The sequence below is a fragment of the Oncorhynchus keta genome, unplaced genomic scaffold, assembly GCF_023373465.1.
Source record: "Oncorhynchus keta strain PuntledgeMale-10-30-2019 unplaced genomic scaffold, Oket_V2 Un_contig_3733_pilon_pilon, whole genome shotgun sequence".
NCBI classification, from domain to species: Eukaryota; Metazoa; Chordata; class Actinopteri; order Salmoniformes; family Salmonidae; genus Oncorhynchus; species Oncorhynchus keta.
Window position 1 is genome coordinate 73,848 of NW_026287400.1, and position 17,263 is coordinate 91,110.

The window sequence follows — 17,263 nt, forward strand, 5'->3', positions numbered from 1 at the left end:
GTTCTGACTCTCTACCCTCCCTCTCTCTCTCTCTTTCCCTCTCTTTCCCTCTGTTCTGACTCTCTACCCTCCCTCTCTCTCTCTCTCTCTTTCCCTCTGTTCTGACTCTCTACCCTCCCTCCTCTCTCTCTCTCTCTTTCCATCTGTTCTGACTCTCTACCCTCCCCTCTCTCTCTTTCCCTCTCTTTCCCTCTGTTCTGACTCTCTACCCTCCCTCTCTCTCTCTCTTTCCCTCTGTTCTGACTCTCTACTCTCCCCTCTCCCTCTCTTTCCCTCTGTTCTGACTCTCTACCCTCCTCTCTCTCTCCCTCTCTCTCTTTTCCATCTGTTCTGACTTTCTCTCCCCTCCCTCTCTCTCTCTCTCTTTCCCTCTGTTCTGACTCTCTACCCTCCCTCTCTCTCTCTCTCTCTCTCTCTTTCCATCTGTTCTGACTCTCCCTCCCTCTCTCTCTCTCTCCCTCTGTGATATCTAGTTTTTTTTTATTAAAATGTTCACACATAAAATAAACAGTTTTTGCTTTGTAATTCTGGGTTATTGTGTGTAGATTGATCAGGGGAAAACACATTTAATCCATTTTAGAATAAGTCTGTAACGTGACAAAATGTGTAAAAAGTCAAGGGGTCTGAATACTTTCTGAATGTTACTGTATATCACTATATTAGACTCTCTCTCTCTCTGCAGTGATGTGGTTTCATCACTTCTGGATTAACACTGCCATCAAGTGGTGATTGTCCAAACTGCACCACTGTTATGATAGAGAAAGTGAGAGATAGAGAGAGAAGAAAGTGTGGAGAGAGAGAAGAAAGTGTGGTAGAGAGAGAGAGCAGAGTGTGGGAGAGAGGTAGAGAGAGAGAGCAGAGTGTGGGAGAGATAAAGCAGAGTGTGGGAGAGAGAGCAGAGAGAGAGCAAAGAGAGAGCAAAGAGAGAGAGAGAGAGAGAGCAGAGAGAGAGAGAGAGAGAGAGCAGAGAGTGTGTGGAGAGAGAGAGCAGAGAGAGAGAGAGAGCAGAGAGCAGAGAGCAGAGAGTGTGGGGGAGAGAGCAGAGAGCAGAGAGAGAGGGAGCAGGGAAAGAGCAAGCTGAGAAAGCAAAGAAAGAGTGAGAGAGCAAAGAGTGAGATAGCAGAGAGCAAAGAGAGAGCAGAGAAAAGAGAGAGCAGCAGAGAGAGCAGCAGAGCAGAGAGCAAAGAGAGCAGAGAGCAGAGAGCAGGCAGAGAGCAGGAGATAGAGCAGAGCGAGGAGAAGAGAGCAGAGTGAGATCAGAGAGTGAGAGAGAGAGCAGAGAGTGCGAGCAGAAAGAGAGCAGAGAAGAGAGCAGAGGGAGAGAGAGCAGAGAACAGAGAGAGCAGAGAACAGAGAGAGCAGAGCAGGAGAGAGAGCAGAGGGAGGGAGAGATCAGAGAACAGAGAGAGAGCAGAGGGAGAGAGCAGAGAACAGAGAGAGAGAGAGAGAGAGAAAGTAGAGAAAGAGAGAGAGAGAGAGATCAGAGAACAACAGAGAGAGAGAGAGCAGAAAGAGAGAGCAGAGAAGAGAATTGTTTTGTATTTCATTTCATATTTGTTTACTAATTGTACAATTTGTTTTTCAACCATTGTTTTGTATTTCATTTCATTTTTTGTTTCATGTTTCAACCAGCAGGTTAACATCAACCTGACAGAGGAAACGTAAAATCAATAAACAAACTGTTTTCACAATTAACAAGCTTTTCTTGTTTCAAGTATGTTTTATTATGAAAAGTACAATATATCCTTGTATACTTGTACAACTATGGAGCGTATGTCCATATATAATTATATAATTAGTTTATAATTAATTATAATATGATTATATATAATTGTATAATGAGTTTTTCAACATAAAGGCAACACATTGGTATTTTAACTGTGTAAAAGAGGTCCTCACAACTATAGGAAGACTTGTATGTGTGTGTGTCCAGTGTGTGTGTGTGTCAAGTGTGTGTGTGTCCAGAGTGTGTGTGTGTCCAGTGTGTGTGTGTCCTGTGTGTGTGTGTCCTGTGTGTGTGTGTCCTGTGTGTGTGTGTCCTGTGTGTGTGTGTCCTGAGTGTGTGTGTCCAGTGTGTGTGTGTGTCCAGTGTGTGTGTGTGTGTGTGTCAGTGTGTGTGTGTGTCCAGAGTGTGTGTGTGTCCAGTGTGTGTGTGTCCAGTGTGTGTGTGTGTCCTGTGTGTGTGTGTCCTGTGTGTGTGTGTCCTGTGTGTGTGTGTCCTGAGTGTGTGTGTCCATGTGTGTGTGTGTGTGTGTGTGTGTGTGTGTGTGTGTGTGTGTGTGTGTCCAGTGTGTGTGTGTGTCCTGTGTGTGTGTGTCCAGAGTGTGTGTGTGTCCAGTGTGTGTGTGTGTGTCCAGTGTGTGTGTGTGTGTGTGTGTGTGTGTGTCCAGTGTGTGTGTGTGTGTCCTGTGTGTGTGTGTCCACTGTGTGTGTGTGTGTGCCCTGAGTGTGTGTGTGTGTGTGTATTTGTGTGTGTGTTTGTCCAGTGTGTGTGTGTGTGTGTCCAGTGTGTGTGTGTCCTGTGTGTATGTGTCCAGAGTGTGTGTGTGCCCAGTGTGTGTGTGTGTCCAGTGTGTGTGTGTGTGTGTGTGTGTGTGTTTGTGTGTGTGTGTGTGTGTGTGTGTGTCCAGTGTGTGTGTGTCCTGTGTGTGTGTGTGTGTCCTGTGTGTGTGTCCAGTGTGTGTGTCCAGTGTGTATGTGTCCAGAGTACAGTATATACATGTGAGATGAGTATGTAAGTGTGTGTGTGTGTGTGCAAAGTGGCATAGTTAAAGTGGCTAGTGATACATGTATTACATAAGGATGCAGTGATGATATAGTGTACAGTATATACATATGTCCATATGAGATGAATAATGTGGGTGTGTAACATTATATAAGGTAGCATTGTTTAAAGTGGCTAGTGATATATTTACATCATTTCCCATCAATTCCCACTATTAAAGTGGCTGGAGTTGGGTCAGTGTCAGTGACAGTGTGTTGTGTCCAGCCACTGTGTGTGTGTGTGTGTGTGTGTGTCCAGTGTTTGTGTGTGTGTCCAGTGTGTGTCCAGTGTGTGTCTGTGATTCCAGTGTGTGTGTCCAGCAGTGTGTGTGTGTCCAGTGTGTGTGTGTGTGTGTGTGTCCAGTGTGTGTCCAGTGTGTGTGTGTGTCAGGTTATTATTTCAGGGACACTGAGGACTCAATATCCCAAAGCCTAAATGCTGGATAGAGGGGCTCAGTGAATGTGGAGGTGAATGTGTCAGGTGGGTCAGTGTGTCAGAGGAGGCTCTATAGAAGGACAGAGTGCCGGTGGCCAGTCCAGATGTGTGTCCTTGTCTGTGGGAGCTGGATTTGGAGTGGGTTTGTCCAGTGTGGTAGTGAGATTTTATTGTGCCAGGCAGAGTAACTGTTGTCAGAGCAGAACAGACTCCAGGACTTGTCATTGTGTCCAAGCCAACAGTCATCACCTCCTCCTCTCCTGCTGATTCCTTTATATGTCACTCCTATATCAACCCTTCTCCCTTTCCACACTTCCTGTCCTCTCCCACACCCTCTGCCTCCCAGTAACAGCGCCCAGTCAGAATCTCTACACAGCACCTGTCCACAGTGCTCAAGTGTCTCTGGGTGATCAGGAAGGCTGCTCCTCTGTCCTACGTGTCACCTTTCTGTTCTCCTCAGACAGAGAGATGGAGTCTGTTTACTGTGTTTGGGTCCAGTGTGAGATCACAGACATCTGATGGATGAAACCAGACACAATATTAGAAATCATCATCCATTCACATTAGAATGTTAACTCACTTTTCACTAATTAATTTAATGTAGATGTTTCTAGGTGTCAAAAGGAGAAGTTAAGGTAACTTGAGACTTGTTGAATATATGTTATACTGTATGGAAATATAAAACACACTTATTCACATTAATTACACACACACACTCCACAGACACACACACACACACACACATCACACACATCTGACATGAAACCAGACACACACACACACACACACACACACACACCCTGAATGTCACACACACAACACACCTAACATTTACACAGACACACACACAAAAATAAAACACACTTATTCCCACACACACACACACACACACACACACACACACACACACACACACACACACACACACACACACACACACACACACACACACACACACACACACACAGTCAAAGCAACTCTTTGTAAACTTTGGTGTCCCTGATTTCTGCTTCTGTAGAACTACAGCTGATATTTAATATGACCAAGTCAGTAATGATGTTGGTCTTTGACTTAACTTGAATTAAGACTTATTCTTAGTCATATTCTTCACAGCAGTCAACACTCACATTTTCTAAGCCCAGGTTTCATTCTGTTCTCTCCACCATGTTCCACACTGTAGCGGTAAGCAGAAGAACAGACAGTCATTGAGGGATACACACACACACACACACACACACACACACACATAACTTTGTCCAAGTGGTGGTCAGAATGTTTGTCTAAACTATCCTGATAAGTCCAACATGTCTGATATGAACATTGACATAAACCCTCTACATACTTGAGTTTCTCCAGTCTGCAGTGTGGATCCTCCAGTCCAGCAGAGAGCAGTCTGACTCCTGAGTCTCCTGGGTGATTGTAGCTCAGGTCCAGTCAGGTGTGAGGGGTTTGACCTCAGAGCTGAGACCAGAGAAGCACAGCCTTCCTCCTGACTCCACAGCCTGACAGCCTGACAAAGAGATCATCATGACTTCACAAACACACTGTTAATTTAACACCAGTAGTGTAGAAGCACTTGTTGACCAACTACAGGAATACTGACCTCAGAGTCTCCAGTTTACAGTGGGGATTCCCCAGTCCAGCAGAGAGCAGCTCCACTCCTGAATCCTTCAGGTCATTGTTACTCAGATCCAGCTCCCTCAGGTGTGAGGGGTTTGACTCCAGAGCTGAGACCAGAGAAGCACAGCCTTCCTCTGTGAGTCCACAGCCTGACAGCCTGCAAAGAGTCAAATCATATTAAAATCACACTGCTATTCTTTGGTGGTGAAAATAGTGGCAGTATATTTGTTCAACATATTCAGATATATCAGTGTCCTGAAACCTGCCATATCTATTCATAAATTCATGTATCATTATTAGAAATGACACATTTTCCAAGTATTGCTTGTAGATAGAAAGATGCATATTACAAATGATATAGTAGACTGACCAGACCAGTTTAAAAATCAGTATCAGTCAAAAGACAGACAGTGAGGTATCAGATTTAGATTGTATTGAGTATACAGTCCACACCATATCTATTTAGACAGTGAGGAATCAGATTTAGATTTTATTGAGTATACAGTCCACACCATATCTATTTAGACAGTGAGGTATCAGATTTAGATTGTATTGAGTATACAGTCCACACCATATCTATTTAGACAGTGAGGTATCAGATTTAGATTGTATTGAGTATACAGTCCACACCATATCTATTTAGACAGTGAGGTATCAGATTTAGATTGTATTGAGTATACAGTCCACACCATATCTATTTAGACAGTGAGGAATCAGATTTAGATTGTATTGAGAATACAGTCCACACCATATCTATTTAGTCAGTGAGGTATCAGATTTAGATTGTATTGAGTATACAGTCCACACCATATCTATTTAGACAGTGAGGTATCAGATTTAGATTGTATTGAGTATACAGTCCACACCATATCTATTTAGACAGTGAGGTATCAGATTTAGATTGTATTGAGAATACAGTCCACACAGAGACATATCTATTTAGACAGTGAGGTATCAGATTTAGATTGTATTGAGTATACAGTCCTCACCATATCTATTTAGACAGTGAGGTATCAGATTTAGATTGTATTAGTAACAAACCATATCTATTTAGACAGTGAGGTATCAGATTTAGATTGTATTGAGTATACAGTCCACACCATATCTATTTAGACAGTGAGGTATCAATTTAAATTGTATTGAGAATACAGTCCACACCATATCTATTTAGACAGTGAGGAATCAGATTTAGATTGTATTAGTATACAGTCCACACCATATCTATTTAGACAGTGAGGAATCAGATTTAGATTGTATTGAGAATACAGTCCACACCATATCTATTTAGACAGTGAGGAATCAGAAGATTGTATTGAGTATACAGTCCTCACCATATCTATTTAGACAGTGAGGTATCAGATTTAGATTGTATTGAGTATACAGTCCACACCATATCTATTTAGACAGTGAGGTATCAGATTTAGATTGTATTGAGTATACAGTCCACAACATATCTATTTAGACAGTGAAGCTGACAAAATGTGTCTCTATACTCCAACATTTTGGATTTCAGATCAAATGTTTCATATGAGGTGACAGTTTATAATGTCCCCTTTTATTTGAATTTTAATACATATCTGTTTCAATATTTAGAAATAAAGCACTTTATGTATCTATTCCCCATTTTAAGAAGTCATAAGTATTCTGACCAATTAACTTTCAGTGTATTAAAATAGTCAAAAAGTACATATTCCTGAACGCAATGACTTCATCCAGCTTGTGACCAAACTCTGTAATGGTCTGGGTGAGGCTGCAGAGGAGTCAACAGCAGAGATGTGTCTCTGTAATGGTCTGGGTGAGGCTGGTGCAGAGGAGTCAGGACAGCAGAGATGTGTCTCTGTAATGGTCTGGGTGAGGCTGGTGCAGAGGAGTCAGGACAGCAGAGATGTGTCTCTGTAATGGTCTGGGTGAGGCTGGTGCAGAGGAGTCAGGACAGCAGAGATGTGTCTCTGTAATGGTCTGGGTGAGGCTGCAGAGGAGTCAGGACAGCAGAGATGTGTCTCTGTAATGGTCTGGGTGAGGCTGGTGCAGAGGACAGGACAGCAGACATGTGTCTCTGTAATGGTCTGGGTGAGGCTGGTGCAGAGGAGTCAGGACAGCAGAGATGTGTCTCTGTAATGGTCTGGGTGTAGCTGGTGCAGAGGAGTACAGGACAGCAGAGATGTGTCTCTGTAATGGTCTGGGTGAGGCTGGTGCAGAGGAGTCAGGACAGCAGAGATGTGTCTCTGTAATGGTCTGGGTGAGGCTGGTGCAGAGGAGTCAGGACAGCAGAGATGTGTCTCTGTAATGGTCTGGGTGAGGCTGGTGCAGAGGAGTCAGGACAGCAGAGATGTGTCCCTGTAATGGTCTGGGTGAGGCTGGTGCAGAGGAGTCAGGACAGCAGAGATGTGTCTCTGTAATGGTCTGGGTGAGGCTGGTGCAGACAGGAAGCAGAGATGTGTCTCTGTAATGGTCTTGGTGAAGCTGGTGCAGAGGAGTACAGGACAGCAGAGACTCTGTAATGGTCTGGGTGAGGCTGGTGCAGAGGAGTCAACAGCAGAGATGTGTCCCTGTAAAACTGGGTGAGGCTGGTGCAGAGGAGTCAGGACAGCAGAGATGTGTCTCTGTAATGGTCTGGGTGAGGCTGGTGCAGAAGTCAACAGCAGAGATGTGTCTCTGTAATGGTCTGGGTGAGGCTGGTGCAGAGGAGTCAGGACAAGACATGTGTCTCTGTAATGGTCTGGGTGAGGCTGGTGCAGAGGAGTCAGGACAGCAGAGATGTGTCTCTGTAATGGTCTGGGTGAGGCTGGTGCAGAACAACAGCAGAGATGTGTCTCTGTAATGGTCTGGGTGAAGCTGGTGCAGAGGAGTCAGGACAGCAGAGATGTGTCTCTGTAATGGTCTGGGTGAGGCTGGTGCAGAGGAGTCAGGACACAAACTCTGTAATGGTCTGGGTGAGGCTTGCAGTCAGGACACAGAGATGTGTCTCTGTAATGGTCATGAGGCTGGTGCAGAGGAGTCAGGACAGCAGAGATGTGTCTCTGTAATGGTCTGGGTGAGGCTGGTGCAGAGGAGTACAGGACAAAACTGTAATGGTCTGGGTGAGGCTTGCAGAGGAGTCAGGACACAAGAGATGTGTCCCTGTAATGGTCTGGGTGTCAGCTGGTGCAGAGGAGTCAGGCGCAGGACAGCAGAGATGAGTAGCACAAGTAAACAAATATTCTACTAACATGTCGTAATACCAGCCCACAATAACAGAGAACAGACAGAAAACAAAGGGGAAAAAGAGGGTTAAATATTGAACATGTAATTGGGGAAATGAAACCAGCTGTGTAAAACAAAGACAAAACAAATGGAAAATGAAAGTGGACCGATTACCAATAACAGAACGCCGTACAACAAGGAAGGGACATACGGAACCTCGTCAAACCGTTTGTTGCATTTACAGTTGTTTTGGGTTATTTTTGTTCAAAAACAACCTGTGATTCATGACCAAGTAATTTTTGTCTGAGTAGATAACATCTTTCTAAGCACTACTAAACTAATCCATGATGCCATGATAATGAGTGTGACAGTTACAGATGGTACAACATCACCATTACCAATTACAGAGATTACAACAAAACATACTAACCTCTCACCATTACCAATAACAGAGACTACAACAAAACATGCTAACCTCTCACCATTACCAATAACAGAGGCTACAACAAAACATGCTAACCTCTCACCATTACCAATAACAAAGACTACAACAAAACATACTAACCTCTCACCATTACCAATAACAGAGACTACAACAAAACATGCTAACCTCTCACCATTACCAATAACAAAGACTACAACAAAACATGCTAACCTCTCACCATTACCAATAACAGACTACAACAAAACATACTAACCTCTCACCATTACCAATAACAGACTACAACAAAACATACTAACCTCTCACCATTACCAATAACAGAGACTACAACACAACATGCTAACCTCTCACCATTACCAATAACAGAGACTACAACACAACATGCTAACCTCTCACCATTACCAATAACAGAGACTACAACAAAACATGCTAACCTCTCACCATTACCAATAACAGAGGCTACAACACAACATGCTAACCTCTCACCATTACCAATAACAGAGGAGATTAGAATTTATACTGCTATTTGTGCCTCTATAACTTTGTTATTCATCATTATTCACTATTCATATCTAAACGGTAAAATATGTGTATGAATTCCCTCAAATAAAAGGTGACATTCTGTACTGTCTCCTAATATGAAACATTATATCTCAAATCCAAAATGCTGGAGCAGAGCACCACATTTAAACTGTAATCTTCACTCTCCAAACACATGGTGTGGACTATGTGTGTCTGGTAAAACATGTGGATCTGGTGAACAGTTATCACTTGTTGACCAACTACAGGAATACTGACCTCAGAGTCTCCAGTTTACAGTGGGAATTCCCCAGTCCAGCAGAGAGCAGCTTCACTCCTGAATCCTTCAGGTCATTGTTACTCAGATCCAGCTCTCTCAGGTGTGAGTCGTTTGACTCCAGAGCTGAGACCAAAAGCACAGCCTTAACCTCTGTGACTCCACAGCCTGACAGCCTGCAAAGAGTCAAATCATATTAAAATCACACTGATATTCTTTGGTGGTGAAAATAGTGAGAGTATATGTTTTTTTTTATGTTCAGATATATCAGTGTCCTGAAATCTATTCATCAATGGATGTTTCATTATTAGAAATGACACATTTTCCAAGTATTGCTTGTAGATAGACAGATGCATATTACAAATATTATAGTAGACTGACCAGACCAGTTTAAAAAGCAGTATCAGTCAAAAGACAGACAGTGAGGAATCAGATTTAGATTGTATTGAGAATACAGTCCTCACCATATCTATTTAGACATTGAGGTATCAGATTTAGATTGTATTGAGAATACAGTCCTCACCATATCTATTTAGACAGTGAGGAATCAGATTTAGATTGTATTGAGAATACAGTCCTCACCATATCTATTTAGACATTGAGGTATCAGATTTAGATTGTATTGAGTATACAGTCCACACCATATCTATTTAGACAGTGAGGAATCAGATTTAGATTGTATTGAGTATTCAGTCCACACCATATCTATTTAGACAGTGAGGAATCAGATTTAGATTGTATTGAGAATACAGTCCACACCATATCTATTTAGACAGTGAGGTATCAGATATAGATTGTATTGAGAATACAGTCCACACCATATCTATTTAGCCAGTGAGGTATCAGATTTAGATTGTATTGAGTATACAGTCCACACCATATCTATTTAGTCAGTGAGGTATCAGATTTAGATTGTATTGAGTATACAGTCCACATCATATCTATTTAGACAGTGAGGAATCAGATTTAGATTGTATTGAGTATACAGTCCACACCATATATATTTAGACAGTGAGGTATCAGATTTAGATTGTATTGAGAATACGGTCCACACCATATCTATTTAGACAGTGAGGTATCAGATTTAGATTGTATTGAGAATACGGTCCACACCATATCTATTTAGACATTGAGGTATCAGATTTAGATTGTATTGAGTATACAGTCCACACCATATCTATTTAGACAGTGAGGTATCAGATTTAGATTGTATTGAGTTTACAGTCCACACCATATCTATTTAGACAGTGAGGTATCAGATTTAGATTGTATTGAGAATACAGTCCTCACCATATCTATTTAGACATTGAGGTATCAGATTTAGATTGTATTGAGTAAACAGTCCACACCATATCTATTTAGACAGTGAGGAATCAGATTTAGATTGTATTGAGTATTCAGTCCACACCATATCTATTTAGACAGTGAGGAATCAGATTTAGATTGTATTGAGAATACAGTCCACACCATATCTATTTAGACAGTGAGGTATCAGATATAGATTGTATTGAGAATACAGTCCACACCATATCTATTTAGCCAGTGAGGTATCAGATTTAGATTGTATTGAGTATACAGTCCACACCATATCTATTTAGTCAGTGAGGTATCAGATTTAGATTGTATTGAGTATACAGTCCACATCATATCTATTTAGACAGTGAGGAATCAGATTTAGATTGTATTGAGTATACAGTCCACACCATATCTATTTAGACAGTGAGGTATCAGATTTAGATTGTATTGAGTATACAGTCCACACCATATCTATTTAGTCAGTGAGGTATCAGATTTAGATTGTATTGAGAATACGGTCCACACCATATCTATTTAGACATTGAGGTATCAGATTTAGATTGTATTGAGTATACAGTCCACACCATATCTATTTAGACAGTGAGGTATCAGATTTAGATTGTATTGAGTTTACAGTCCACACCATATCTATTTAGACAGTGAGGTATCAGATTTAGATTGTATTGAGTATACAGTCCACACCATATCTATTTAGACAGTGAGGTATCAGACTTAGATTGTATTGAGTATACAGTCCACATCATATCTATTTAGACAGTGAGGTATCAGATTTAGATTGTATTGAGTATACAGTCCACACCATATCTATTTAGACAGTGAGTATCAGATTTAGATTGTATTGAGTATACAGTCCACACCATATCTATTTAGACAGTGAGTATCAGATTTAGATTGTATTGAGTATACAGTCCACACCATATCTATTTAGACAGTGAGGAATCAGATTTAGATTGTATTGAGTATACAGTCCACACCATATCTATTTAGACAGTAAGGTATCAGATTTAGATTGTATTGAGTATACAGTCCACACCATATCTATTTTGTGGAAGGACCACTAGAGGGCAGGCTGGGCTCATGGATAGTAGCCCAACAAAGCATGGGAGACAAGGTAACCAGAGTCAATTAAGCACAGCTGACGGTACTAATGAGATACTCTCCTTCCCCTATAAAAGAGAGAATGGAACCAGCAGAGAAGGGGGAAAACTATCTCTGGAAGATGGCCACCGAGAGAGAGAAGCTGTGCTGAATGAACCACGAAGATGGTGACAAACCCGTGATTTATGTTTGTTGTAGTTTAAAGATTATACTATTGTGTTCTTGTTTCATCTGGAGAAGAAGATGTGTGTTTTTTCCTTGGAGGATTTTTCATTGCTTATGTTAGAATGGTTTTGTTGACAAAATACCCTCAATAGAGAACCGTGTTCAATCAGAAAAACCTACTCCTGACTCGTTTATTCCACCTTCCCGCTTTAGAGTGACGCCTAATTACTTGGTACGCTCACATTGGTGGAGGATGCAGGCATTAGGTGGACGAGTGACACAAGGATAAGTGAGTAAATTAATATTCTTCCAGAAGACCCGGAGGAACCATTCAAGAACGATGGATAACGCCCTACTACAACAATTGATCACGGCACAGCAGACAACCATAGAACTCCTGCAACAACAGCTGAGTCGACGAGAAGAACCTACAGTTAGGCCAAGAGCGGCTGCTCACGCCATCTTACCTCGTCTCTCCAAGGAGGATGATATTGAGGCCTTTCTCATGACCTTCGAAAGGACGGCCACCTTGGAAGAGTGGCCGCCCACAGAATGGGCTAGCGCATTAGCTCCTCTTTTGACCGGGGTGGCCCAGGAAGCCTATTTTGACCTGGATTCCCACGAAGCTGCGGACTATGGGCGACTCAAAACCGAGATCCTGTCCCGGTACCAGCTGACTGCCAGAGATAGGGCTGTAAAGTTCCATCAATGGACCTATACAGCTGATCAACCCGTCCGTGCCCAGATCTTCGCCTTAATACGACTGACGAAACAGTGGCTAGAACCTGGAAAGGGAGTAGGACATGTGATAGAGACTCTCGTAGTGGACAAGATATTGAGAGAATTACCCAGTGACTTAAAAAGGGTTGTGGGGCAAGCCAACCCGTTGTCAGCCGACGACATAGCCCAGGCGGTGGAAACATATCGGTCTACAGGGGAGTTGTTAAAAAGTGACAAGGAGGAACGGAAGGAGTCTTCCAATCCCGTACCACGACTCACCCCGGCGCGCCCGCCACCGAAACGTCCAAGCCCCCCCCGGAGGTGGGAGAAGTCAGCCACCACACAGCCGGGTCGGTGTTATAAGTGTCAGTCTCCCAACCATTATGCCCCACAATGTCCTAGCAAGGATGAGCCCATGGTCACGGAGTCATCACTGCCTATCCCCACACATCCCGTTTTGAGGGGGCAGGATCAACACTGTTGGTTAGCAGAGATAGCCCCAGCCTCAGAGATTCCGGTGCGAGTTGAAGGACAAGATGTGGTAGCTATTCTCGACTCGGGAAGTATGGTTACGTTAGTAGAGGAGCGGATGGTGACCTCCGCCACACTGCTACCAGACAAAGTAGCTGTATCATGTATCCATGGAGACACCCACTATTACCCCACTGTGAATCTGCCTATTCTCACTCCAAAAGGAAGGAGCAACCAGGCACTAAGGGATATATTTGAAGCTCCATCCGAGGAGGGAACCTGGAAGGGATTCTCCTCGGTCTCCCTGATGGGGATGTGGAACAACCTCCACATCCCTCTACTGAGGTTGACCTGCCCCAGGAATTAAAGGGACAGTTCGGCACCTCGCAGCATAGAGACCCAGACCTAAGGGAGGCCATGAGGAAGGTGAAGGTGATCGACGGAAGGAACGTCGACGGATCAGGTGAGCCCCTCTTCCTTACTATGCAATCAGGCGGGGTCTCTTATACTGGGTCGTACGACGAAGGGGGAAAACCAGGAATTACTAATGGTGCCTAGACCATACAGGGATACAGTTCTACAGAGTTAGCCCATTCCCACGTCCTAGGAGGACACCTGGCACGAGACAAGACGATTGACAGAATCATGCAGAGATTCTATTGGCCCCGTGTCACCCGAGATGTGGCCAGGTATTGTAAGACGTGTGATCAATGTCAACGTACAGCCCCACGGCCACACCTACGTAACCCTTTGATTCCTCTCCCCATCATAGAGACTCCCTTTGAACGCATAGCTATGGACCTCGTAGGACCCCTCCCAAAATCCACCAGAGGACACGAGTACATCCTAGTGGTTATAGATTATGCTACCAAGTTCCCGGAGGCCATACCCCTACGTAACATGTCGTCAAAGGGAAAGGGAATTGCCAAGGAGTTATTCCTGATGTTCTCTCGTGTGGGCCTTCCCAAGACTATCTTAACCGATCAAGGAACCCCGTTCATGTCCCGGTTGATGAAGGACTTGTGTCGGTTATATCAGGTTCAACAGATACGTACAAGCATATTCCACCCTCAAACAGATGGGTTGTGTGAACGCTTGAACAAAACAATTAAAAGCATGTTGAGAAGAGTGGTGTCCCGAGACGGGAAAAACTGGGACATGCTTCTCCCACACTTAATGTTTGCCCTGCGAGAAGTACCCCAGGCATCCACTGGATTCTCTCCGTTTGAATTGCTCTATGGCAGACCCTGTCGAGGAATCCTCGACTTAGCCAAGGAGACCTGGGAGACCCAACCATGCCCCTTTCGATCTACAATAGAACATGTTACCCTGATGAGAGACCGCCTGTCAGCAGTGTGGCCCATAGTCAAGGAGCATATGGAGAAGGCCCAAAGGACCCAAGGCCGGGCCTATGATAAATCTGCGACCCCCCGTGAGTTCACCGTGGGAGAGAAAGTGATGGTGCTTGTGCCCACGGCCGAACATCGCTTGCTGGCGCAGTGGAGGGGGCCCTACGAGGTAATGAAAAGGGTCTCACCGGTCAATTACCTCATCAAGCAACCTGACAGGAGGAAGAAGGTCCAACTCTATCACATAAACCTGCTGAAGACGTACCATGGACGAGAGGAGGAGGTGGCTTTGATGGCCCTGGAGGGCAAAGAAAAGAAAAAGGCTCTACCAGAGGTGCGCCGTGGCCAAACTCTCCTACCGGAGCAGTCAAGGCAGCTAGACAAGCTGATTATGAACTTTGGTCGAATATTCTCTCCATTCCCAGGACAAACAGATGTCCTGTTCCACCATATCCACACTGAACCCGGCAAGAAAGTGCATATCCGCCCTTACAGGATTCCTGAGGCTCGCCGAGTCATCGCTAAGAAAGAGGTGAGGGAGATGTTGAGGATGGGCGTGATCGAGCCCTCGACGAGCGAGTGGTCCAGTCCCATAGTCCTGGTCCCCAAAGCCGATGGTAGTATGAGACTCTGCAACGACTTTAGGGGCGTGAATGCCATCTCTACATTCGATGCGTACCCCATGCCCCGCGTGGATGAACTCTTGGAGCGCTTAGGAAAGGCCAAGTTCATCACTACCCTGGATTTGACGAAGGGATATTGGCAAGTGCCGGTGGCTCCGGAGGATCGCCCAAAGACTGCCTTCGCCACCCCAGAGGGGCTTTTCCAGTATGTGAGGATGCCCTTCGGACTGCACGGAGCTGCTGCAACCTTCCAACGCCTCATGGATGCCATTCTACGGCCCCATCAAGAGTATGCAGCGGCGTACATAGACGATGTGGTCATCCACAGCGAGGACTGGGATAGTCACCTCCTGCGATTACGGGCGGTGCTCGTGAGTTTGGAAGCCACAGGGTTGACAGCCAATCCAAATAAATGCTGCCTGGGCCTGTCCGAAGCGGAATACCTGGGGTATACCGTGGGGAATGGGAAAATACGCCCGCAGGCAGAGAAGACCAGGGCAATTCGTGACTGGCCTCGACCCCGGACCAAGCGAGACGTTCGGGCCTTCTTAGGGATAACAGGATATTATCGCCGTTTTATCCCGGGATATGCAACCATTGCCAACCCCTCACAAACCTCATCAGGAAAAACCTGCCAAACCAGGTAGAGTGGAAAGAAGAGACGGAAGAGGCCTTTCAATTGTTAAAAGATGGCCTGTGTTCCGATCCCGTTCTACAGGCTCCGGACTTCTCACAAGAGTTCATTGTGCAGGTCGACGCCTCGGATACAGGGCTCGGAGCCGTACTAGCTCAGGGTGAAGGTGAAGCAGAGAAGCCGATTCTCTTCATTAGTAGGAAACTCAGCGATCGGGAACAGAGGTATGCGACCGTAGAGAAAGAGGCCTTAGCCATCAAGTGGGCCCTCGATTATCTCCGGTACTACCTACTGGGTCGGAGGTTTGCATTAGTTACTGACCATGCGCCCCTCACGTGGATGGCTGGTAAGAGAAACAATAACAACAGAATAGCCAGATGGTTTTTGTCTTTACAACCGTTCTCTTTCCATGTCATCCACAGGGCCGGATCGAGGAACGGGAATGCAGACGCGCTGTCCCGACGCGACCAAGACGGTGCGTCTGGCGCCCGACCCTCCGGTTCGGTCCTGGGGGAAGGTATGTGGAAGGACCACTAGAGGGCAGGCTGGGCTCATGGATAGTAGCCCAACAAAGCATGGGAGACAAGGTAACCAGAGTCAATTAAGCACAGCTGACGGTACTAATGAGATACTCTCCTTCCCTATAAAAGAGAGAATGGAACCAGCAGAGAAGGGGGAAAACTATCTCTGGAAGATGGCCACCGAGAGAGAGAAGCTGTGCTGAATGAACCACGAAGATGGTGACAAACCCGTGATTTATGTTTGTTGTAGTTTAAAGATTATACTATTGTGTTCTTGTTTCATCTGGAGAAGAAGATGTGTGTTTTTTCCTTGGAGGATTTTTCATTGCTTATGTTAGAATGGTTTTGTTGACAAAATACCCTCAATAGAGAACCGTGTTCAATCAGAAAAACCTACTCCTGACTCGTTTATTCCACCTTCCCGCTTTAGAGTGACGCCTAATTACTTGGTACGCTCACAATTTAGACAGTGAGGTATCAGATTTAGATTGTATTGAGTATACAGTCCACACCATATCTATTTAGACAGTGAGGTATCAGATTTAGATTGTATTGAGTATACAGTCCACATCATATCTATTTAGACAGTGAGGTATCAGATTTAGATTGTATTGAGTATACAGTCCACACCATATCTATTTAGACAGTGAGGTATCAGATTTAGATTGTATTGAGTATACAGTCCACATCATATCTATTTTAGTATCATTGTATTGAGTATACAGTCCACCATATCTATTTCAGTGATTTAGATTTAGATTGTATTGAGTATACAGTCCACACCATATCTATTTAGACAGTGAGGTATCAGATTTAGATTGTATTGAGTATACAGTCCACACCAGTATCTATTTAGTATACAGTCCACACCATATCTATTTGAGTGAGTATCAGATTTAGATTGTATTGAGTATACAGTCCACACCACATCTATTTAGACAGTGAAGCTAACATTTTAAATGTGTCTCTATTCTCCAACATTTTGGATTTCAGATCAAATGTTTCATATGAGGTGACAGTTTATAATGTCACCGTTTTTTTTAGGGTATTTTAATACATATCTGTTTCACCATTTAGAAAAATAAAAGCACTTTATATATCTAGTCCCCCCATTTGAAGAAATCA

The 17,263-nt window shown here is 44.1% G+C and overlaps 1 protein-coding gene and 1 long non-coding RNA gene across 2 annotated transcripts in view; one reads left to right on the forward strand and one right to left on the reverse strand.

The window, feature by feature from the left end:
- The window catches only part of LOC118383576 (NACHT, LRR and PYD domains-containing protein 12-like), a 43,146-nt gene that overhangs the window by 11,663 nt on the left and 14,220 nt on the right, over positions 1 to 17,263 (reverse strand). Inside the window, 2 exon segments of the mRNA XM_052508620.1 lie at positions 4,803 to 4,951; positions 9,392 to 9,416. Coding sequence (XP_052364580.1) covers positions 4,803 to 4,951; positions 9,392 to 9,416 — 174 coding nt within the window.
- Positions 4,993 to 16,831, forward strand: LOC127924151 (uncharacterized). The gene is made up of 4 exons (XR_008116933.1): positions 4,993 to 5,588; positions 10,021 to 10,433; positions 10,611 to 11,376; positions 16,613 to 16,831. It is a non-coding gene; the product is annotated as an uncharacterized LOC127924151 (long non-coding RNA).